Raw genomic sequence first — 25,527 nt, 5'->3', positions numbered from 1 at the left:
AGAGGCTGGCACCCGAAGCTGGCACGTGAGGAGTTGGAGTAAGAGCTGAAATGAGGACACCCCCAGAAATGAGTCGCCACAGCCTTGTCTTCAGGGGAGTGGCAGGAGAGCTGTTGTTAAAGAGCTTCCTTGGGGGTAAGGGGAGTTTGCATCTGGACTGCCCAGGGGCTGGGGCCCAGAAATCTGATGTCCTTTTTAAGCCCGGATTTAACAGGAGATGATCCAGGAGAAGCACAGTTGGCAGGGCTGGGGACAGATTTAAAAGAACCAACATGGGCCTATTACTTTTTCTGTGGATGAGGAAAGGGTACTGTACTGATGGTCACTTTAAATTTAGTCTGCAAGGCTGCTCCTCAGGAGCTTGGAGATGGAGGAGTGGAAGGAATGTACCAGAACTCCATGTCTGTGGCTTGGTATCTTGGGAGGCTGGTGGTATCACTGACACACAAATTGGGGGAAAGAGAATGACTTCAGGCTTGGAAGGAGTCTCTAAGTAACCTCCCGGGACTCTCTAACTTCAAACCTCTCTGATTCTATGTTTCCGAGTGTGGTTTTATGATCATGTTATTTATGTTCTGAAGCTCATTTGTGCTACTTCTGTGCCTTCAGCTTGATGGTAACATCCTGAAAGTAGGAAATCAGCTTTTATTTATTTAATATTCTATGGTATTTTTAACAGAGTTCCCCACTTGACTTTTTATCACCTTTTTAATAACTAATCATAATCAAGCCTTGTATGTATTCGCTAGATCTTTAAATAAGTGAAGTATCTGTATTACAAAGATAATAACCAGTTCTGCTCTGGCCGTCCAACCCGGGAAGGCAACACTGCCAAGCAGAAACAGGCACAGATCTGGATTTGAATTTCAGTTCTACCACTTTCAAGTTGTATAAATATTGGCAGTTTACTATATCTCTCTGTGCCTTGGTTTCCCAAACTGTAAAATGAGTTAGTATCACCCAGCTCATAAGGCTCTGTGTCCAAAAATGGCATACATAAGGCACACAGTGCAATGCCTAGAACAGAGAAGGGCTCAGATGTTGATTATGATGAGACATTTTTCTTGGGGTAGGTCTTTAATAATCCCTTTCTTGGGGTAGATCTTTAATAACCCCTATTGCTTCTTCCCATATTTTATTCCAGGTGAGAAACAAAGGTATGTCTAAAATCAGAAATGAGGGGCGCCTGGGTGGCTCAGTGGGTTAAAGCCTCTGCTTTTGGCTCAGGTCATGATCCCAGGGTCCTGGGATCGAGCCCCGCATTGGGCTCTCTGCTCAGCAGGTAGCCTGCTTTCCTTCCTCTCTCTCTGCCTGCCTCTCTGCCTACTTGTGATCTCTGTCAAATAAATTTAAAAAAATAATTTAAAATCAGAAATCAGCCCATTTACAACTCAAAATGAATGATGATGGAAAATCCCCCTCACATCAGGCTTGCACCACCGGACAGAAGTAGGAACTCAAGGGGGAACAATAGACCATCTCTGGTCTCATTCTGCCACTGATTAGCTGTAAGACATAATGAAAGGCACTTACTCTCTCCTCACCTCAGTTTTATGAGCTGTAAAATGAAGATAATGCCTCCTCTTATGTGCTTTTTAGATTGTCATAAGGGTAAAATGAGACATGGAATAAATATATTTTATGGCTACAAAATATCAGGTAAAAATCAATATTTGATTGTTAAGCAGGCCTAATGAAAGCCTCCCCCCTCCCCAATAACTTCAAACTTTCAACATCAGCTCCCTGTTCAGAACTAAGGCTGCAAAGCAGTTTTATCCACCTACTGCCAAACACTCCGTCCGCCATTGAGAAGCAAGGTGGACACATAAGGGTAAGTGATGAGGCTTTTTCTCTGGAAAGGGACCCAGGAAACTGTTCACCATGTTCTCTTTTGAACCCTTGAATTTTATACCGTGTGCAAGTAGCACTTACACAAAATTGAAAATAAAAATGTAAATGACGAGTGAATAGGAGACGCATACAAGAGAGTGATCAGCGTATTGATGCAGCATTTTGACACATTATCCTCAGGAATGTGCGGCCTTCGCAATCACATCCAGAAGCCAGCAGTGCCTCTCTAATTCCAGCCGGGCCACCCCCTTGCAGAGTCTTGGCGGCAGCTGCTAAACCTCACGAGGCCAGCCAGGATGAACTCTGACCGCGCAAGGATATTTCCTTTCAGTGATTGGGGACACACGTTCTCTTCCCAAAGTGGCATAGGCAAGGGCAATTATACTTCCCACTGAGATGAGCTTCTTCCAAAGAAGGAAGTGAAAACCCCCAGATGCCGAAGAAAGTACTGGTTACTCCGCCACAGCTCACGATCTAAACACTTAGCCCTCGCTTCTTTCTCCACCGCCTTGGTGTGCGCTCCGAGGTCACTGAGAATCTTTAGTCTAAGTTAGCGGACATTCTTTCCAGACTACTCTGCCATAATATTATTATTCTTCATAAAATGATCAGGCCAACAAAGGTCAGGCATGCTAACTGTGATCATTTTTCATTAAAAAAAAAAAACAAACACCCAAGAACCTAGATGTCCATCAACAGATGAATAGATCAAGAAGATGTGGTATATATACACAATGGAATACTATGCAGCCATCAAAAGAAATGAAATCTTGCCATTTGCGACAACATGGATGGAACTAGAGCGTATCATGCTTAGCGAAATAAGTCAAGCAGAGAAAGACAACTATCATATGATCTCCCTGATATGAGGAAGTGGTGAGGCAACATGGGGGCTTAAGTGGGTAGGAGAAGAATCAATGAAACAAGATGGGATTGGGAGGGAGACAAACCATAAGTGACTCTTAATCTCACAAAACAAACTGAGGGTTGCTGGGGGGAGGGGGTTTGGGAGAACGGGGTGGGATTATGGACATTGGGGAGGGTATGTGCTTTGGTGAGTGCTGTGAAGTGTGTAAACCTGGTAATTCACAGACCTGTACCCCTGGGGATAAAAATATATGTTTATAAAAAATAAAAAATTTAAAAAAACATTTAAAAATGAAAAAAAAAAAACCACCCTATAAGGCCAAAATAACTTAAGAAAACGTGTTTTCTATGGCTAAGCTGAGGGCCCGAGAGCTCCTTGGACAGCTCTGCTATTAACATATGGTAAGATGGCTCAAGTCACCCCCTCCTCTGCCCTTCAGAAAAAGGAGACCATTTCTTTTTACTGTTTTCATTTTTCTTTAGTTTCACTGACACCATGACAAAAGTATTTGATTTTTAACTCTAAAAGTATACAGGATAGAAAGAAACTCTGATACCATTTCAGATTGTAGGCTCTCATGGACTCAGGCCCTGGCTGTTTCAGGTGGGTTTAAAGAGAAAGGATTTTGGTTTAGACCATGCACAGCCAAGACCTTTCTGGTCCCCCTGAATGTATATCCTGGATAGGTAAATTTCCGCCAATACAAAGACATTACTAGGAAATGTACATATTTTATACTTGACTTACTCTTATAGTATTTGCTAGACCAAATTGGGAAATTATTTCTTGTTTCCTCTAGAAATAGAAAGTGAATCTTTCCTCACTTGCATGCACAATATTTCTTGCTCAGAAGCTCAACATGGCTTTTCACTGCCCAGCAGGTTTTTAAAGTGGTTCTCTTCTTTTCCTTACGCCAATAGACAATGTAAAACATTTAACCCAGGAGACTCAGGGAGAGAGAGCAAAATGATCTCAAGTTCTCAATGGACAATTTGGACCACATGTCTTTCTTAGAAGCAAACCTCTGGCCCCTGGCTATAGGGCCAGCACCACCCCCCACCACTGTCACACAGCATCTGGCCCCCTTGCATTTATATAAAGGGGTGTTTGGGTCCCAGTCCTCCCTATACCCTATATTTCAACTGTGCTGCCTTCCCTGCATCTCCTTAAGTGTGGCAGCTGTCCATCGCATGCCTTGGCTTGTGCCACATGCTCCACCTTTCATGCTGCTGTGTTGGCATGGCAAAAATGCACTGCATCTCTGATTCAGTTCAAGCAATACCTCCTCCAGGTTGATGGAGGGAGATGAGGAGAGGATATGCTAAATGGGTGGTGGGTATTAAGGAGGGCACTTGTTATGATGAGCATTAGGTATTAAATGTAAGTGATGAATTATTAAAAAAAAAAACCTCCTCCAGGAAGCCTCTCCGGATTGAGCCCTCCCTGAGGCACAAGTGGCTTCTCTGACCTCTATGTATCTCTCCTACCTTTCTCATAATTGACAACTACAATAATTGGCAACTACATGAAGCCTTCTTATGTGCCCAGTTCTAGCCTACTGCTTTTCAGCATTATTTTATAGTTACAAAAACTCTATGAGATTAAATTGTTTGCCAAAGGTCATGCAGAGAGTAAGCAGCAGAGTCCGGATTGGGTATGCCTGTGTATTATTTCTCTCCTCTTAGACTGAGAGCACCTTGCAACAGGAAATCTACTGATTTCATTCCTGTAACCCCAATCAATACCCAGCAGAGGACCAGGCATATTGTATGCATTTGACAAATATTTGCTGAATGACTGTCTTACTAACTAGGTGTATCACAAATCAGATTTATGGTAACATGTCTTCTAATATGAAATACTGAAAATTCCAACTTCAAGAAAAGACTAGAAATGGGGGGGCAGGTAAACTGGGTGTCCATCATAAGATGGACCTTTGTGAAACTTACACCTGTGCTTCTGGATGTCTCTATTCATAACACCCACAAACCTGCTGGTCTGTGAGCTCCACAAGGACAGGAAATGAGCCTTGTTTCTGAATCCTTGGGGCCCAGCACAGTGACTGACATTATGGGGATATTCAGCAAACAGCTGCTTATTGACAAAATGGATAGAAGATTTCAAATTTGGACACCAGGCTAACTTACTTGGAAAACGGCTTCTAAAACTGTCCACACTATCTTCATTCCAAACACTTCACAGCTGTTCTGCAACCAGAGTTGCATCACACTAAGTGACACCTTATTTACTTCTTCTTTTCTGTTTTTTTCTTCTTCTTCCACTTTTATTTAAGCAGCTGCAGATTTATCTTGGAACCCACATGCCCAAGCTATGTCCAAGTAGACCAGTTTACTCATATGCCATTGACTTAAACTGAGCTCCTCTTAAAGCTTAGTGTTACGCAGAGAACAATTCAGAACTTCATTACCCCAGCTCAAATTCCATTGCTATAAATACTGTTATGAACCTCAGGCAACATTCACACGTCTCAAACATAGGAAAAGCTCCACTGCAGTCAAAGATTTTGCACGAGCCTTGGCAAATCTAGCGAGAGCTTATCCACAATAAATACTTGCCTCTTGAGAGAGATAAATGGCTTGATGGAAAGAGCAGAAGACCAGAGGCTGGAGGCCTGGGTTCAAGTTCTGACTTTATTCTTTAGCTCTGTGACCTTGGACAAGTCAGTCTTTGAGGTTCAGTGTCCTTCTCCCAAAAGGAGGTGTCCCAAGAGCCTCCCTACCTATCACCAATGGCTACTGGAAAGGTAAACTGAGGCACTAAATGCGAGGATGCCTGGTAGATAGATGTTCTATAAAGTACCATGTACATAACAGGTGGCATGGTTATTGTTTGACCTGATACCTCACTCCATCCTGTGCTCCCACACGTTTGCTTCCCTCCTTTCTGCTGGTCCCCACGGGCAAAGGGCTTAAACCTCTGAAGTTTCTAGTTCTTTAAACTTGCTTTTCTCTTTCAAATAAAGTCAAATATACAACAGATCCAAGTCTGTTTCAAGGTTGAGCTAAAATCACCAAGGCAATTATTTAGGGAGAGTTCAGGGAATTGTACGTAAGATTAAACGATTACTTTAATGTTTGAGTAGAAAATACGTAACTTCTCAAGGACTGTTGAATTATTTCTTTCATGATATGTCTTGATATGGATGATTTTCCTTTCAAGAAATACCTAGGGTAATGAACAATTTATTTTTTAAAAATATTCTTCAAGTCAAAGGACTTTTATTTCTCAATGAGAAACCACTCTCATTGCTCTCAAATTCACTGTAGTAAGATGATTTAAATGATGTATTCAACTGCACTGTGACAGAATCTTTTTCTATTTTTCCATCTTGTTTATTTTTCCACATTTTTCTTGCTTCCATCTATTGCTAAGGCCAGTGAGATTGGACGATACCCAGTATGGGAGACTCAATGGAGGTTTCCAGAAGGTAGGCAAAAAGTCTACCAAAATCTCCCAAGGGACAGTCAAAGTCTGTAAAGGAGTGAATGAGACATTTTCTGTAGGTCTTTTTCTCATCCTCAAACAAAATCATTTGAAGATGTAATTCTAGAGCCCCAGGAGGCATGTTGGCACTCTTTGTTTTTGAGAAGCCCTTTCTAAAGCCCACCCTTGAATTCTGTTTCCAGCATTTAACTAGCTGTGAGAACCCTTGACAATTCATTAAAAGGCTCTGAGTTTCAGCTTCCTGATAGGTATAACAGGGACCACAAGCACAGACTCAGAGGATAATAAAAACATCTATGAGTTTGCACACCTGTGTCTGACACATGGAAAATGGCCAACAGAGGCCCTTTCCCTTCTTGGCAATCTGAGAGGTCCTGATAGGAAGTCAGAATTAAAACACGAGCACTCACTTGGCATTACAGAGCACCCACCAACGCATGTTCTGCACCTTGATTTATTAATATTATTTAAGAGTGTAAGATGAAATCAAAGTTGTATCCATTCACTGAAAAATCCTATCTGTGATGGGAAACCGAAATGACTCATATTGTACAGAATCTGGACTCTCTTGCCTGTTTGATTCATTTTCAAAGACAAGTTAGACAAATAGCTTTTTTCCTCCTTGTAACTTTCTGCCAACTATAATTCTCTACCTCTTTTAAATTTAGCCATTTCCAACATTCAAAAGTGCTGTAATCCAAAGCCCTTACCCAGTATAAACTATGCTGAGTTTTTATATCTGAGGCTTAAAACTCAATACTGAGCTAAAGTAGGAGGAAGCAGAGAAGAAGAAAAATACAATAAAATGTTAGTTTATACTTGATTGAAAGAAAGTTTGTGCAAACACACACTCTTCTTGTTCCTCTTCTTTTCACTTTGCTGTTAGCATTGTTTGCTCCTTCTGTATCCTTCTTTGGAAATGGCTTTTCTCATACACAGCCAGACCAATTCTAGCATTGATCAGAGATGTTCCCAGCTTGAGCTTTCATGTAATTAGGAAGAGACCATGTTTATATGCAAAAAAGGAAAGGTGGACCCATCTCATTTAGTCATTCAATGACTAATTTCCCTGAGCGCCAGTGACATTCCAGGTACTGCCCTGATAGTGGGCAGACCCAATCCCCACCCTCAATGGCTCTTGAGTCCAGTAGGGAGGAAAAGACACGAAAAAATGAACCTCATGCAGTAAGTAATACTGTGATTAGGGGCAGCCAAGAAGGAAACAGTGAAACCCATAGCAGTAGGACTACCCAGACTTGACAACAACCCTAAAGAGATTTCCTAAATCATCGACAGGACTGTGGCAGCGAAAACCTCATGAAGAAGTCCAGAGGAAGAGAGGGTTTGCCGTGGATGGCTGCAGGAAAGGAAATCAATGTCATGTATCCCTCGGTCTTGCTATTTGATCTTCCCAAGAATGGCTGTCTCCAACCTTGGGGTGATAATCAGTATGTGAACACATACAGTTTCAACCTCATCAGGTCTAATTAATAGCTGTGTACTTGAACTTACAGAAGATCTGAAAGTTATCCCATGGCTATCTCCTTTCATGGACAGGATAGGTCCATCCAGCTTCTGGCTTTAGGTGGAAGCGTCTACTGTGGCTTGATCCACCAGTGACACTAAAGGTGAGGACACAGAAAGTGAACTGAAGCCCGCCCCCCCCCCCATCAGCATCACACCTGCGGGTGGCCCGCATGTTGAGGCAGGAGCGAGGGATGAATGTCACTCAGATAGGAGCCACATCCTTCGATAGGAAGGTACTCAGTCCTTCTTAAAAGCAGAAAGCTTTGGTGAGAGCTGCCAGAAAAATGAAGTGTTCTCTCCCGATGTTTCTAATTAGCAGTGAGATGAGCAGCATGCACCAGAATAAAGAAAAAGACAAGTTTATGATGATAACTTTGTCGCCATCAGACAGTATGTTTTTGGAAGTGACAGATCCTTAAATCAATTCTGCCTCTCCCAGCTTATTAGCACTGACTCCTCACTGCATTAGCATAAGTCTATCAAAACGCAAGAAAGAGCATCTCATTACTTTTGAAGACATAATGAGTTTAATGCGTTACTGTGAATCAGAAGAGTTTCATGGGCTGGCCTATGGGGTCAAATTTGTAATGTGGATGTTAGTTCAAGGTCTACAAGATCTGGAGAAGTACACCTCTCTGAGTGTCCTCGATGATGCCCTACCTTCATGGGACTGCACAGGGGTGGGAGTGGGAAGAAAAGGCTAGAGCAGTGACTCAGACACATGGGATCGCTTGGGTCATGCTTTGCTACACTGATGATGACAGGCTGCCCATACACTCAAAGATGCTCTAATGACCGTGTGTGGCCAAGTTTGGAGGTGACTCCCGCAGTTCGGTCTTTTCCTCTTCCAACCCCCCTTATTCAATGAATACTCATGGAGGCATGAGTACCTCTTAAGGGCTAGGCACTGCCAAGGGCTAGTAATGTACAGATAAGACACGACTGCATGGCATTCAGGGACACTTCTTGTTGGGACTGAGTTAATTTATACAATTTAATTCCAGTTAACCAACAAGGATACATCAGAGTTCTATGCACTGTGTGCCCAGACTTTTCTAAATCCTGGAAGGGAGGTGGAAAAAGAAGCAAGGCCTGGGGGTGGGGGGTGGGGGTCAGCTCCACAGCAGCACCCTCTACTTTGTCTCTGCATTTTGGCTTCTCCCCACCTGTGTAAGCCCTTCCTGCCTTCAGGAAAAGCAATGCCCCGGGGGGAAAGAACCCCAGGGGTAAAGGAAAGAACCCACACTGGCAGAAGCAGAAAGCAAATGCACACTCATAGGGACATGCGTGGTATGGAGGTGGCCGGGGGAAGAAATGCCCGTATTTGAACAGAGAGCTGACCCTGGGAGGGGAATAGGCCATACAGGACAACGGAGCCTAAGCACCAGCTTTGTCGGCGGGCACTCCTCAGCCACCACCGTTCTCTGTAGGCTGCAATGGAGGTGGAAACGCTTGGATGATAGCAGAGCTTTGAGAAAAGTCCTCAGGCAGCAGAGGACAGAAGCACTGAAGGGAGGACGAGGGGGCAGGAAGGCTAGGCTGGTCATGAGGGCACGCTGTGGTTCAGAGCTGGCCCAGAGGAGGGGAGAAGAAGAGGGCAGACGAGCAGGATCACACAGAGTTCAGTGACTGGTTACATGAACAGCAATATAGGAAAGGGAAATTTAAGGACTAACGATTTAAAGGCCTCAACACTAAAGAACTTGTGGGGGAAAGATGGAGGCTTTAAAATAAGTGGGGAAAATTGGGAGTCACGGTGTGCCAGACTGGGCAGGTGCCTGAGCAAGGGTCTGATCGTGCATTTACTGACCTAGAGGTGAATTCCAGGGGGATGGTCAAGTCTCAAAACCGAGGGAGACATGGGGCCAGCGATGTAGACACTTATCCTCGAGGAAGATTATGTTTCCAAGGGAAAATAAAGTAGCCAAGGGTAAGTGAGAGGAAGATGGGAAGCCACAGGAGAGGAAGGGGTGCGTGGGAAGTCTTGCCCGGCTGGGTGAGTGCTACATTGAGGGGAGAAAGATACAAGCAGAAATATGGTCACCCATCAGACACTGAAGGGAAGAGACACATGAGGCCTGAGCAAGGATCATCCTTCTCTCTCTCCAGGCCTCCATGGGTGAGGGGCAGAGGGAGGCCGTGTTACTGTTAGGCTTGTATTCACTCCACAGGAGACAGATATTCCCTGCCTTGCTGATGTTCGGCTTGATGTGGGACTTGCTTTAGCCAACAGAACATCAGTGGACCAGAGGCGAGCAGGGCTTTCAAAGTGTCTGTTTTTCTTGGTCCTTTGCAATCCTGATTTCTGCTGTGAGGAGAGTCTTGTCTGGTCACCACTGGTCACAGAAAGATGAGACACAGGGACCCTAAGGCCACCAGGGAGCCTAAGCAGAACCACTCCAGCTAATCTGCAGCCCCAAAGCAAGAAATACATGTCTGTGGTTACAAGTCTCTGAAATCTTGAGGTGTTCATGACCCTACTGGAGGAAAACCTGACTCATACAGCGTGAGCTGGGCGTCTGACACCATGAAACGTGCTCTTTTAAGGACAGCACCCCTCCAGGGCCTCCTTAACCACTGTGCTCAAATCATAAAAGGACAAATGGGATGAAAAGCAATACCTATTTTAGCTGGTTCCAAGAGGAACTTGGTGGCTATACTGGGGTCATTTTCCCAAAGCAAGATAAGTCAAGAGCTACATATTAAATGTCTTAAATATCGATTGTTAGATAAAGCTGCACAGAATCAATCAGAAAGAACAGGCCAGGGAATTTCACTGGGGCAAAGGGCAGGGTATACAAAGTCAGGGATATTGAAATTTGATTAGTTCAAAGAATTTTTACGAAATTGGTCATGGCAACAGCCCGCCAACAGCTGACGTGACACTGAGGGAGAAGAGCTGAAGGTCTGGATTGGTCAAGAGATTTGCCCCGCCCCTTCCCCCCAACCAAGCCCTTCTTCTAGCAGGGATGCTATCCCAAGCTTTGGGACCAGGAACTAAGGATCGGAGACAAGAGTTAAAGAAATGTCTGAGAAATGTTGTTTAATAGTGCCCCTGCCAGGTTTTCATGGCATCTACCAAACAAGCTAGTGCTCTGGGGCCTGGGAACAGAAATGTCAGTGAAACCCAGGGAAAGTCAAGCCGTTCATAGTTCCAGGCACCAGACAGGCCGAACAACAGGCATAGAACACTTTACCCCACATCACTGCTGTTTGCTTTTTGTCTTTAGGCGGATTCTACCATTCACCAGATTAGCCCTCCCATGTATAAGGGGAAACCCAGCAATTTCAAGAATTCTGCTTTTTAAAAAGCTCATGAGACCTATAAAAGGGGATTCAATTTAGCTACTTCAGAGGTCAGACAAGAAGACCAACTCCACTTATCCTTCTTGCTAAGCCGCTGATACCCTAAGAAGCTTACTGAATGCAACTTTCTGAATTTATTCTGTACTCATCCTTTTGGAAGGAATCTAAATCTGGGAATCAGGGCATAAGACCAGAGTCTCCAGTGCGTTCCATTCATTTCTGCAGCTGTGTCTCTTCAGTGATGTAATCCCTAATCTGGCATCATCTTCTCAAACATGGATAGCCGAGCCTGAGTGAGTCACCTCATAGATAAAGCCTGCCTTTTGGACCCAGCCATGTCCCAAGAAGACAGGGCATGAGACCCAGACAGGCAAACCCACCCCATCAGAAAGGGGGCTCACCTTCAGATCTTGCAAGAACGAGGTGAACCCCAGGAGGCTGCACTGAGTGGTTATGACACAGAGGACAATTCTACAGCAGAGGACAGATGGACCTCCTCTTGTGCCCATCATTCATTATCTGGAGGTCACGGGCCCTTCCTTCCTCTACACCCTTGCCTGGGGAGGAATTCCTCTGCTCACTTGACTTTTCTCCCTTCACTCTCTGGGGTCCAGCTTAAATGTCACTTCTGTGGAGGCCTCTTGAACCAACTGCCTTAACTCCAAGGAGGCAGAGCAAGGAGGTGGAGCCTTCTTTGTTTAGACCTTTATCATAACATTTTGCATGTGGTAGATTAATAATTTATACATTTGTTGCATGTTTCACACTGTGAGCTACTGCAAGGCCAAGAATTCCAGCTATTATTCATGCATGTATCTCCAGGCTCAGAACTAGCTCTGGCACAGACTGACTACATCGCATAAAATATTTTCAAAATGGTAACCTACCCTAATTTTTTTTTTAACCTACCCTAATTTAGAATGAAATGGGAAACTCTTTGTTTTAAGAAACAAAATAAATGCTCCCAAATTATTATATCTACTTTTATTCCACATAATTCTGAAAATGATTTGGGGTAAGAAAAAAAATTTGATTTTTAAAATAAAAACTTACTAGTTTGGATTGATGGGGGGATCAGTCTTGATTAGCACAAAGCTACAATTAGAAAATATTATAAAGATAATTTTAAACTTTCAAATACTAACTGTAACTTAAAATAAGCCTGTAACTTAAAATAAACAATATGGGGGCACCTGGGTGGCTCAGTGGGTTAAAGCCTCTGCCTTTGGCTCAGGTCATGATCCCAGGGTCCTGGGATCGAGCCCCACATCGGGCTCTCTGCTCTGCAGGGAGCCTGCTTCCTCCTTCTCTTGCTCTCTCTGCCTGCCTCTCTACTTACTTGTGATCTCTGTCAAATGAATAAATAAAATCTTAAAAAAAAATAAACAATATGACAATGACAGTGCTTGGGTACTTGCTTAAAAGAACAGATACAAATAAAGCAATTTATCAACTGTCCATTTATTTACATGGATTAAATACGTACTAGGCAATCCTGCTTTTGTAATTTGTTTAAGAAATTCTGCTTTTTTTCTTTTTTGGGGGTGGGGGGAATCTCTCTGGGATTGGATTAATCATAATCTTCTATTCCTGACACACTTTCATCATTGATCCATGCATGGCCTGCTTTCATTGATTTACTTAGTAATTTTTTAATAATTTAATGAGCACTCACAAAACCACTACCCAAAACAAAAGCCAGAGAATAACACATCTTATTGTTTGTGTACCTCCCATGGAGCCCATCCTTTGCTTCCCCATCCCGAGGAAAGTCCCATCGCAAATCCCATAGCCATCGTCCCCTGCCTGTCCTTTCTATACAAATTTTATTGCATCTAGCTATATTTCTAAAAGCATATTTTTATTTTAGTTGTTTTAAATCTATTAAAAGGATTCATGCCATAGGTAATATTTGAGGATTTGCTTTTATTCACTGGTTATATTTTTAAGATTTGGCCACATCTTTGGGTTTCCAGTGGCTCGTCTGTGGCTTAAGATTCCATTTTGGGTCTATTACTCATCCACTCTCTTACAATGTCATGTGGGCTTCCAGCATTTTGCTATTGTTTACAGTGCAATTCTGAAAATCCTCGCTCATGTACAAGAGCCTTTCTCGGACAGTATGCTTGCATAGATCTGGGTCAAACGCTAAATAAATGTTCAGCTTTAGAAGGTAATATTAACCTGTCTTCTGATGTGGTTGTGCCCATTTACTCTCGCACCAGCCCATATGAGGCATCTCATGGACCCACATCTCCTCCAGCACTTGGCACTGTCAGATTTAACAGCTACCACTTGTGATCAGTCTAGAGCTAACAGAAAGGCATCAGTATTCACAAATTGGTACAACCTAGATTAATCCATGAAATAAGAAAACGCACTGGATTATAAAAATAACCTGCTGTAAAAAAAATTAGAAATATAGAAAAGCATCGAAAGAAACGAAAATAACAGCTGTAACTTATCAAGGTTTAATATTCACTACAATGAAGGAATATTTCCCCTATTATAAGGGCAGCCTATGCTTGCAACTTATCTAAAATCTCTTGGGAGCACTCCTTCCAGACCTACTAATATTCTCACTGGTCAGCTCAGTGTCACCAGTGTCACTGCACTGTCCCGGGTGCCCAGGAAACAGCAAGACTCTGGCCAAATACCAGAATTAAGAACTGAAGATGTGTTTTGAAATTCATAACGTCTCCCTTATGGGAGGTTCATGTTCTATACAGTGGTTTCAATCTATGCCTCTTTTGATGTGGGAGGAAGGAAGGGACTGGAAGTTCTTATTAAACACTTAATAAAAGCAGTTCTTTTATTTTAAATCCATTTTCAGAAACTCCTTTGTACCACTGCACTTCCTTTCAGCAGCAAGATACGGTCTGCATTATAACAAGGACACCACAGCCAGGCTGTGGGTAATTGAATGAAGGTGTTCCCCAAGGCACAGAGACTCAATTTCTAGGGGCATAGTGTATTTCACATCCACTAGGAAAAGAGGCAGTAAATCGGCCCAGCATGAACAGAGAGTGTGCTCACAGCACATCTTCTGGTGACTGAAATTCAAATTTATGGACATCTCACTACGGGCCAGCACTGTGTTAGTGGTGAGCATTCAGAGAGGACATAGCACCTGCTTCCCATGGTATCGCCCCCTGCCTGGGAAAACACACAAGTCAGGTGATTATGAAATAAGAAAGAATGGAGTGAGAGCTATTATTAGGCACCTCAGAGGGGGAGCAAAAACCTCATTCGGACTTAGGGTCTCTGGGTGGTCTCTTGAGATTTGAACAGGGCTCTCACAGGTGATTAGAATATCTGTAGGAAAAGTAGGGCAATTCTGGACAGCAGGGAGAGGGACTTAATGCATTCAGAGAGTCAATCAGTTGCCCATTTAAACATTTATTCAGCATGGACTATGTTGCAGGACCGCCCCAGGCACTGGGTATGCAGAAGTGAATGAAACCAAGCTTCAGAAAGGCCTTTCTGAGGAGTTAGCAGGGAAGCAGGAGTTTGAAGGAGGAGATGGAACCCGCCATACCAACGGCAGTGGGCAGAACTTCATAGAAGGAAGGGCATACGCTAAACCCTAAGGTGGGACAGCCCTTGGAATAGCCCTGGTGGTGAAAGGAGGCTGGGGGACCACACAGGGATATGTCAAGCTGAAGGACCAGAGGTGTCATTCAATGGCCAGACAGAGGCGAGATCAGCTGGGGTTACAGGCTGCCATAAGGAGTGTGAAATTTAAAAAACATTCAGAAGCTTTGAGGGGGGGATGCTTTGTGATGAGTCTGGGGTGCCTGGTGTTGGGGAGAACAAGGAAGCATAGTCCCAAATACATCTGTGAAAGGTCGCTCTGCGTGAAAGCATCTGGAAGGCTATGAGAGGAGGTGGCAACAGTAGTTCAGGCTACAGATGATGAGGACCCGTACTGTGCCTGTGGTGGTGGAGACAGAGTGGGTGGATTCAAATATACTTTTTTTTTTTTTAAAGATTTTATTTATTTATTTGACAGAGATCACAAGTAGGCAGAAAGGCAGGCAGAGAGAGAGGAGGAAGCAGGCCCCCCACTGAGCAGAAAACCAGACGTGGGGCTCTATCCCAGGACCCTGGGATCATGACCTGAGCCGAAGGCAGAGGCTTTAACCCACTGAGCCACCCAGGCGCCCCTCAAATGTACTTTTTATCCCTTTGTTTTACTTGTGGTAAAAAACATACCTCCATACTGTTTTTCATATTGGCCAAAGCATTTTACATTCCCACCAACAGAACACAAGGGTTCTGACTGTTCCACATCTTTGCCAACACTCATTATTTCCTATTTTTTGATAGTGGCCATCTTCATGTGTGTGAGGGGATATCCATCCATACCAAGGTGGTTTTGATTTACATATTCCTGATGATCAGTGATGTTGAGCATCCTCTTAGGTGCTTGTTGACCGACTGTCTATCTTCCCTGGAGACTGTCTATTCTTTGCCCATTTTCAAATCAGATTGTTTTTGCTATTGCTGTTGTTGTTAGGTTGTAGTAGTTCTTTACATATTCTAAACAGTAGCCCCTTACCAAATCTATGGTTTGAAAATATTTTCTTCTATTCTATAAGCTGATTTTTTTACTCTGTTGACTATTTCCCTTGCCTTGCAGAAGTCTAAATGTCATGTACTCCCACTTGTGTAATTTTGCTTTTGTTACTTGGGCTTCTGGTGTCATATTCAGGAAACTGTTGCCAAATCCAATGTCATGAAGCTTTTCCAAGGAGTTTTATATTTTCAGATCTTATGTTCTGGGTTTTTAATTCGAGTTAACTTTTATATATGATATAAGACAAGGGTCCAACTTCATTCTTTTGCATGTGGATATCCAGTTTTCCCAACAACATTTGTTGAAGAGACTATCCTTTCCCCCCAATATGTAGCCTTGGCCCTCCTGTCAAAGATCATTTGACCTATATAGCAGGCTTTATTTCTGGGCTACTTTATTCCATTAACCTGTGTGTCTCTGTCTTTATGCCCGTACCTCACTGTTTTGATGACTATAGCATTGTGATGTTTTGAAATCAGGAAGTGTGTGGCCTTTGGCTTTGTTTTGACTCTTCAAAATTGTTTCAGCTTTTTTGGGTCCTTTGAGATTCCATATGAATTTAGGATTTTTTTTTCTATTTTTATAAAAAATACCATCAAAATTTTGACAGGGATGGGGCGCCTGGGTGGCTCAGTGGGTTAAGCCGCTGCCTTTGGCCCGGGTCGTGATCTCAGAGTCCTGGGATCGAGTCCCGCATCGGGCTCTCTGCTCGGCGGGGAGCCTGCTTCCTTCTCTCTCTGTCTACTTGTGATCTCTCTCTGTTAAATAAACAAAATCTTAAAAAAAATTGTTTTTTTGACAGGGATTACAATGAATCTACAGATTGCTTTGGGTAGTAATGGACATTTTAAAATATTAGTTCTTCCAATCCATGAACATGGGATGTCTTTCCATTTATTGGTCTTCTTTAATTTCCTTGAGCAATATTTTACAGTTTTTAGTATACAAGTCTTTCGCCTCCTGAGTTAAATTTATTCCTAAGTATTTCATTCTTTTTGATGCTATTATAATTGGGTTTGTTTTCTTAATTTCCTTCTAACAATTACTCATTGTTAGTATATAGATATGCAACTGCATTTTGAGTATTGATTTTGTATCCTACAACTCTGCTAAATCTATTTATTAGTTCCAACAGGGTTTTTGGTGTTATCTTTAGGGTTTTCTACATATAATGTCACCTGTGAACAGACCTAATTTTACTTTTTCTTTTGCAATTTGGAGGACTTTTATTTCTATTTCTTGTTTAATTGATGTGGTTAGAAGTTCCAGTACCATGAATAGAAGTGACAAGAGAAAGTACCCTTGCTTTTTTCCTTATCTTGGAGGGAAAACTTTCAGTTTTTACCAATGAGTATGATTTTAGTTGCAAGCTTTTCATAAAGGCCTTTAGTATGTTGAGGTAATTTCCTTATTTTCCTAGCTTATTGGGTTCTTTTTTTTTTTTTTTTAATATCATGAAAGAGTGTTAAATTTTTTTTTTAAAGATTTTATTTATTTATTTGAGAGAGAGAGACAGTGAGAGAGAGCATGAGCGAGGAGAAGGTCAGAGGGAGAAGCAGACTCCCCATGCAGCTGGGAGCCCGATGTGGGACTCGATCCCGGGACTCCGGGATCATGACCTGAGCTGAAGGCAGTCGTCCAACCAACTGAGCCACCCAGGCGTCCCAAGAGTGTTAAATTTTTCAAATGACTTTTCTGCATCTGTTGATATCATCATGTGGTTTTTGTTCTTCATTCTGTTAATGTGGTGTATATTACAATGACTGACTGAGGAGGGAAATGGGGAAACTCAAGAATTGGGATTTAGATATTTTAGACTAGAGATTCCTGGAAGATTCCCATGCAGAGATGTTTGCTGGAGAGCTGCACCTACAGACTTAGAGGTTAGAGATGCCTGAGAAAGCAGCACAGGGTATATTTAGAGAAAAGAGAAGAAGGCAAGGTAGCCAGAACATGGTGTTCACCAAGAGACAAGATGGAAAGTAAACCCAGAATGACTTCCTAGAGCTAGATCATGGTGTCAAGATCCAAAACTTGGATTTTATTTTCTGTAAACTGATTTCTGTAAAAGGTTTCTTTTTTCCCCCCCTTTGAATAACAGAGTTGTTTATTCATGGCTTTATTTCTCATATAAAAAGTAATAGATGTTCATTGTGAAAAAAAATGAAAATAAGGAATCACATAAAGAATAAAATGCCAGCCATCCATAATTCCACCATCCACCTATAATTACCACTAACACTATAGCCGATTTCCTCCTAAGGACTTTTTTTCTTACTTTTCACATCCATATTTTGTATAGATTACAAAACTGAAATTACACTATATATAATAATTCTATATTCTACTGTTTTCACTTAATATTTTGCCATAAACATTCAGCTATGTGACTAAAGAGTCTCTGTTATACATAATTTTAATTACAATGTGATGTCATATTGGATAGATATAAAATAATTTTACATTCAATTATTGTGGACATTTAGACTTTTAGAATTTTCTATAATGGGGCACCTGAGTGAGTCAGTCGGTTAAGTGTCCAACTCTTGATCTCAGCTCAGGACATGATCTCAGGGTCGTGAGTTCAAATGCCGCAACCAGCTCCATGCTGAGCCTGCTTAAGATTCTCACTCTCCCTCTCCCCTGTCCCACCCTCCCCCCACACAAAAAAATCAATCAATCAATTTTCTGTAATGGACTTATTATAAATATTCCTATGAATACGTCTTTACTCCATTTCCAAAATGAGAATTTGGGAGTTAACGGCCAAAGATTTAAAGATTTTTGAATCTGCTGAAAAAGCTATTTTTAGAAAAGCTAGACCAACTTATATCCCTACTGTATAAGACTGCTCATTCACCACATCTTTACTATTATTAAGCATTATGGCTTTAAAAATATCTAAAAATTTTGTAGATGAAAAATAATTTATCTTTGACATTTTCATGAAACTATGAGGCAGAAACCAGAGTCTCACCAAACTCTATTCTAGTAAATTCAAACCATGCCACTGAAGCGTTCAATTTTCAGTTTAAGTTCACAAAATAAGAATAAATTTCTAATAAGACTAGTCTAAAGCAGCAGAAAAGACCTCATTTCTGGCAGTCTCAACTGGACATCGAAGCTACCAACGGCAGCCCGACAAAGTCACGCTAAGCATCAAGCTACCCAACATCCTAGAGACAGATCCCTAAGGACTCATCCTAACTTGTCAGCTTTCTGTAGAGAGCAGAAAGGAAAAGATTAATGTGGAAGATTAAGCAAGTTACAGTCTCTCTTCTCTCCCTACCATTGATGAAGAGTTGAACTATAACCCAAAAACCATTTTTTCAATTCAAAATTCACCTGGAAGCAAAATTACTCAACCTCTAGTTTCATACAAAAGAACTGTGGAGGCATAAGTGTTTGGAGTTATACACAGTGGGGGTGGGGGCAGGCACTGGGAAGACTCAAAGGGTAGTCCCCTTCCTCCTTCTTTTTTTTTTAAATATTTTATTTATTTATTTATTTGAGAAGGAGAGAATGAGAGAGAGAGAGAGAGAGAGAGCGAGCACGCATGAGAAGAGGAAGGTCAGAGGGAGATGCAGACTCCTGCCGAGCCGGGAGCCTGATGCAGGACTCGATCCTGGGACTCCAGGATCATGACCTGAGCTGAAGACAGTTACCAACCAACTGAGCCACTCAGGCGCCCCTCCCCTTCCTTCTTATGGTGAGTCTTAATCTAGATCCATAAAAATTGGGATCAAGTAAAATCCCTATTTTCCTGCAGGCTGAGCCCTATCAGGGTTAGTATGGACGGAGAAGACCCAGGTGTGGTCACCAGCGTGCCATAACAGAAGCGGCATGCAGAAACCCCTTCAGCACGTGCAGAAGTTTCAAATGAGAGGCATTGCATACTTGTGTCCCTTCATGATCTCATCTCAGAGAAATCTAAAAATCGCATATTAATGTGCTCTAAAAGGTTTTGCCTCTTGAGAGCCCATGTTCATTGGCCAAGCAGAGTTGTACAGATCACAACGCCAGGTTCTTATGCACATTCTCTACTTGCAAGTACACCTGTAGGAGAAATCAAATGATAATCAGAAGTCCTGAATATGGGAAGGCAAGGGGACGACCTGAGAGGTCTTCTCCGCCACGGTTACTGAAGGCCTCTGTGCAATTGCCTGAGGTGGCCTTCATCTCCTCTATTTCTCCTCATCCTTTGGAGCTTAGCTCAAATAGCCCCTCCCCAAGGAAGCTTCCCCAGCTCCCCCAGATCGGTTTCCCACCCCCACTTACACCTTTTATCTACCCTGCATTTTCCTTTAAGCACTATGGCAATTTTAATTAAAAGGTTTCTTATACTCTGTTATTTCTGATCTTTCAGGTCTCTGGGAATAGAAGCCATGTCTGCCTTACTCACCACCTTACTCCTGATCTCTAGTACATATAGTACACAGCAGGCATTATAATATTTGTGGAAAGGAAGTGGGGAAGGATAAGAGAGCACAAAGGCTGCAGGTCTACTGTGGGAACAGCCTTCCAATCGGAGTTCAAGTCCCTTAACCAAGCTCCTCTTTCCCTTTGACAGTGTCAGAAATGGGCACTGCCAAATCTGCCCTCCTCTCTTTCCCTCATTTTGTGTTTCTACTGCTGGCCAACCATCCTTTTAACACTCACTTTGTCATTGTTTTATTTTATTTTAATTTTTAAAAATATTTATTTACTTGACTGTAGAGAGAGAAAGAAAGAGAGGGGGAGCAACAGAGGGGGAGGGAGAAGCGGCTCCCTGCTGACCAGGGAGCCCAACGCAGGGCTCAATCCCAGGACCCTGAGCCAAAGGCAGAGGCCCAATCAACGAGCCACCCAGGCGCCCCATTAACACTCACTTTGGTTGGATATGCAACAACTCTGGTCAGGTTACAATGGAATTGGACTGGCTGCAGTGCCATTCTGTTGCTGAAGCAGCTTTGTTCTCTCCTGGCCTAACCGAGTTTATGGTCATGTATAATTTCATTTCAGAGAATAGCTATACTTCCAAGTTCTTGGGGCTACCACACCATCAAGCTTCTGTAATCAGCACACCGCGACTCAAGGTTAAGGGAAGGGATGCCCCAGGATACACTGCAGTCATAGAAGAAATAGGACAACGATGTGTGCATGTGGCTGAAGCCTGCTCATACTTCATACACACAGAAGCTGGAGATGACATTTTTACATGCTTTGGCTATTTTCACAAATATGATATTAATTTTGATAATTAAAAACAGAACAAGCAGTGGCCTGGGAGTCTGGGTGAGATCTCTATTGTTGTGATCCCAGCTCTGACACGAACTTGGCTGTCAGCAATCTTATTCCACGCTGGCTTCTGTTAAATAAAGGAGTTCGGCTAGAAGACCCAATAGCACCTTCTCTCTTGACATTACATTATCCAAGTCATCTAAGAACTTTCCCCAACTTCATAAGCACCCAAAGACCAACCCAGCTGCTGGCACTGTCCAACACACACACTGGAATCTGGGATAAGCCTTTCCAAAGAATTATGGTGATGTCTTGGGATTTCCATGACTGCAAATGAATCACTCAAGAGACCAGCAGATGTCCCTGAGACCTGACACCAGCTAACACAAGATTCTCTGACCTGCAAACCTTCTTGACACTTAGGATGGAGGCCTGAGATACCTGAAAATCTGACTGTCACCCAGGATGGCCCCCTCTTCTTTCCATTTTCCCCAGCAGCAGGATGCTTGTGAAAATTATGTTCTGTATGTAAAATAGTCAATCATGATAAAATGTTTTCATAAGCATATATCTTTGACGATCTTTGCAAAAAGCACTTCCCTTCTCTATTCTCGATGCTGGGAGTTCAACTTCCTTCACCTCAGCCCCACAACGCAGAGGTCCTGTCACTAGTGTTAAATTACTCTCTCAAACAGGTGTTCAGCTGTAGTACAAACAAACTCATTATTAATCGGTTATAACCCCAAAATCACCTCAGTTTTAATTAGCTGGTATGTTAAATTCAAAGTCATGTGGAGGTTTAAACATCCTACAAACAAACCCTCCTTAGAAAACACGCATCTCCGAGGAGACCTTTCCCTATCTGAGAGGAAATTACCAAAAAGAATAAGACAGCCACAAAGGGATCTGCCCTCCAGAGACACATAGTTGTCTCTCCTGTAGCAACTGTGAACAGACTTCGCTCGAAGTGTGAATTCCATCGATTTCTTCCATTTAGCTCAAACAGGATGTTTACAAAAGAAAGAGAGAAAAAACCCAACACCCTGAGGTCGTGTCTGAAGATGGGACTGGGATCGGAGTACTACTTGCCTCGAGTAGTAAGACTCTACTCCCAGGGCCTCTCGTACACTGGCGATGTGCTGCTCGAGGACGGAGCTGGTGGCTGTTGGAAGAGCCGTGCTGCTGCCGGCCTGGAAGTCGCTGGAGTTTTCCGCTGCGTTATCACCCAGGTAGTGCTCGTGAAACTTCAGAATTCCTGAAACCAGACAGGCACAGCCAACATCATGCAAGGCCAGGGTTACGCGAGGGAGGGCTGGAGGCAGGGGGTAGCCCTCTTGGGCAAGCATGCCATCCAAACAGTGTGAAGAGATTCTGAAATCAAGGTCTTGTGAGGGCTTTCCAGAATTTGGTCAGTACCCATTTCTACAGCTTTTGTCAAGAGATTTGGTGCTTGAAATCAGGGAATTTAAGAAAAGGCTTCTGCTCTTGACACTATATTCAGAAGCTTATGGGATGACGACTACTTCATATGTATTTCCAAACAGATACTTCTCAGAAGCATCAACTAGGGAAAGTTTTCTTTCCTGAATGGTGCACGAGCATGCCAAGGTATATTCTCCCCAGAAACTGAAATTCTGAACAGAAATATAACTAGCCAAGTGGAAACTGTGTTACTCAAAGACCTTTTATTTCACAAAAGCTAGTTGAAATAAATGCATCGTCATATAAAGGCCAGATAAAAATATTTTAAACCATTTTTAAATAAGACTAACTGGTCAACCATCATTAATGGATTAAAGGAGCAAAAAATTGTGGCTGCATGAAACTGAAGCAATCCATAGTGGTTTTCTGGCAATAAACATAGGACATATTCTCAAATGGTAATGAGGTGTGTCAGCCCTGGAAAACGCTGCTCCTCTCTGATTGGATTAGAGCCCCAGTGAAAGCTTCAGAGTCTCATTAAGAGCAAAGAGGACGGGAAAGAGAAACAATGGGAGCCTCATTATACATGGCTCATTATTACAGGGATTTGGACATACCACCTGTCAAATCATGTCCCCAAAACATAACAATGACAGAGAGAAAGAGCTTGATACCTCCATCACCAGCCATGTCCTCCCAGGCATCAGTGCCCCTCTGGGGGGCGGGGCATACACAGGGACTCATTCCACTGCAGCTGACACTCCCCAAGTCACCACGAACATCACAACTAAAACCTCAGCATAAAAAGGTCAGAGTTAAGAATGTTCTTTATGGAAATCCCATAAAAAACATGGAATTAAGGGGGAAAGATTATTAAAAAATTATGCCAAGGTACTGAAACTCCAGGCACGAGTGCTCAGAACCCAAGAGGCATCAGAGAGTTGTCATCCAGCCAGCATCCTTTTTTTTTTTTTTTTAAATCAAAGGGACAGAAACACAATCAAGAAAATCTTGTCAATTCTCCCTGGCAGTTGAACTTTCTGAAATTGGCTTACAGATATTCAAGAAGCCCATTCTTCAAGATTCCCAATTATAAGATCCACTTCCCCAGTCAATAAACTCTAATTGGATCTGGTGTGTCTCCAACACGGTAAAGCCATCAGCATTTTATTATGCAAAAAATATGGCCCTAACAGCTAATTAGTGGTTCTGTATTTAGTGAAACAGTTACAGCCTGAACATTTAATGCCGATTTAATCAAAGAGGATTTTTACTTCGGAAACAGATTTACAACAGAACTGGTTAAAATGGGTTCTGCTAAACTTGGAAATTTCAAGCCTGAGACTTTGTTTATATATGGTGATAAGAGCTGCCGGGATCATTTCAGTCTAACTTCACCCTGAAAAAGGGTCACAATTATTAAATCATATCTAGAAAGAACTCGTTAGGACTTCCAGTCATCGCTTTATTAGCTAATGAACAACAGCTGCCTAAAAATAGGGCTGCTGGTGAAATTAATCCTCCGCTCTTCGTGTTCCTTGATGAATGCTTCCACATTCACCAGTGAGGAGCAGCGATTTCTTGGGGAAATGAGAAAGCTGGGCTGTCTTATTAATTGAATGCCCTACCACAGATTATCGGCCGTGGCTGAGGTTTTGCTGAAAGCCGACATCAGCTCCTTAGTCTGATCTATGGTAATGTGCCTCTTCTACCTCTAGTCATTAGACTTTCTCAGTCTAGTGTCTTAATTGCCCAGTTCCCATAGAAAGAGATCTTACCTGCCCCAGGAGCAAGCAGCCAGCTATACAAGTAGCCTGCGGCCAGGGAATAGTAAAGTACTAGTCCCCTCTGGCCATTAACCATCTCTAAGATCTGATCAATAGTGACTGGGGAGTAGGGGTCGGAGTCCTGTTGTCCTGTTTGTCGTTCTACCAGAAGATCGGCAAATGCCCGTGTCCGTCCTCTTTCTGCCACAGCGAGGGCTTCATCATGATGGCCTAGGATACAAAAGCCACATGGTGAGGAGTCCCTGGGGGAGTGTGTTTATCCACAAAGGGCCATCAGGTACAGAGATCCTGGGTGGAAACCTCACTGCACTCCTCTGTGGGGCACAGTCTCTGTTCACATCCAACCCCCTGCCTCAGATGATAGGTACAGCGCCACTCTTCTAAAACTCCACGTTTTCAGACCACCCCTGCCCAAGCCATTAGGCTTTCCCCTGTCGACAGTCATACCCCAAGAGAGCCAACTTTGTTCAGAGGATGGTCCTCAGCTCTGCCTGCTCTCTAATCCACAACCTGAGTTGCTCTTTGGCGTCCTGGAGTCTGACCCCATTCACTTTAGCTATTTAGACCTAATGCTTTGCATGCTGTTTACCCTCTCACGTTCCTGCTCAACTTTGATTCTGACTTGGCCTTGGCAGATAAACCTACAGGACCTGGTTCCTGATCATTTTTCTATTTCTCTTCGATGCAGCCCCTCTAGGCATCACACTGTCCAGCCCCACTAGCACATCCCCCCACATGATACCTCTGTGTCTTCATACCTGCCAGTCCCTCTGCTGAATGTGTCCTATTCCCTCTCAACCCTGGCTCAAAAGGAGGGTCCTAACAGTTGCCCCCTCCATCTCAAAAGGGCTATTGTAAAGATTGACCAAGGTGCTGCATGTGAGATGCCTGAATGGGTTATTCAAAGTATCACATATATAACAGGTGATATTATTGTTAGGGCTGAGACCTCATTCCATTCTAGGCTCCCACACATTTGTTTCTCTTCTCTTCCGGTCCCCACGGGCAAAGGGTTTAAACCTCTGAAGTCTCTAGTTCTTTGAAATTGCTTTTCTCTTTCAAAGCTTTTCTTCAGTCTTTCAGTCCAATTCCTGATCCCTTTCCCTAAGAGACTAGTCTGTTATCTAGTTTAAAAGCTAAATGCACACACATGAGGGCACCAACAATGTATAAGGCAACATACTTTCAAGTGAGGATTGTTCAGAGTGTTTAGAAGAAATATAATGCAGAGGATTTGCTTGCATCATAAATAGAGAGAGGGAAGATTTGCCCAAACTAGGGTCCAAAGAGAGAACAGGCAGAGGCAGGAGACCAGATGCCGCACTCCGACAGCACTTCAAGGATGCCTAGCTTCCTGCAGTTCCAGTATCAGTAGAAAGGGGGATTTACATGTGTGTATGCAAATGTCTTCTTTACCCTATTAAGTTATTAACTGGATCAGCAGGGATGATTTCTGTGCACGTTGGAAAACCAGCCCCAAAGTGTTAGGCAGACTTAACACT

General features: G+C 42.9%; 1 protein-coding gene across 8 annotated transcripts in view; it reads right to left on the bottom strand.

Annotated features, from left to right (window-relative positions):
- The window catches only part of TTC28 (tetratricopeptide repeat domain 28), a 646,079-nt gene that overhangs the window by 82,389 nt on the left and 538,163 nt on the right, over positions 1-25,527 (bottom strand). For all 8 annotated transcript variants that reach the window (XM_059139718.1, XM_059139719.1, XM_059139722.1 and 5 more), the window contains 2 exons: positions 24,017-24,235; positions 21,906-22,071 (listed from right to left, as the gene is read on the bottom strand). In XM_059139718.1, coding sequence (XP_058995701.1) covers positions 21,906-22,071; positions 24,017-24,235 — 385 coding nt within the window. The remainder of the gene's footprint in view (positions 1-21,905; positions 22,072-24,016; positions 24,236-25,527) is intronic.

The sequence above is a fragment of the Mustela lutreola genome, chromosome 11, assembly GCF_030435805.1.
Source record: "Mustela lutreola isolate mMusLut2 chromosome 11, mMusLut2.pri, whole genome shotgun sequence".
NCBI classification, from domain to species: Eukaryota; Metazoa; Chordata; class Mammalia; order Carnivora; family Mustelidae; genus Mustela; species Mustela lutreola.
The sequence above is the reverse complement of the archived record's forward strand: the minus strand, read 5'-3'. Positions and strand labels throughout refer to the sequence as shown.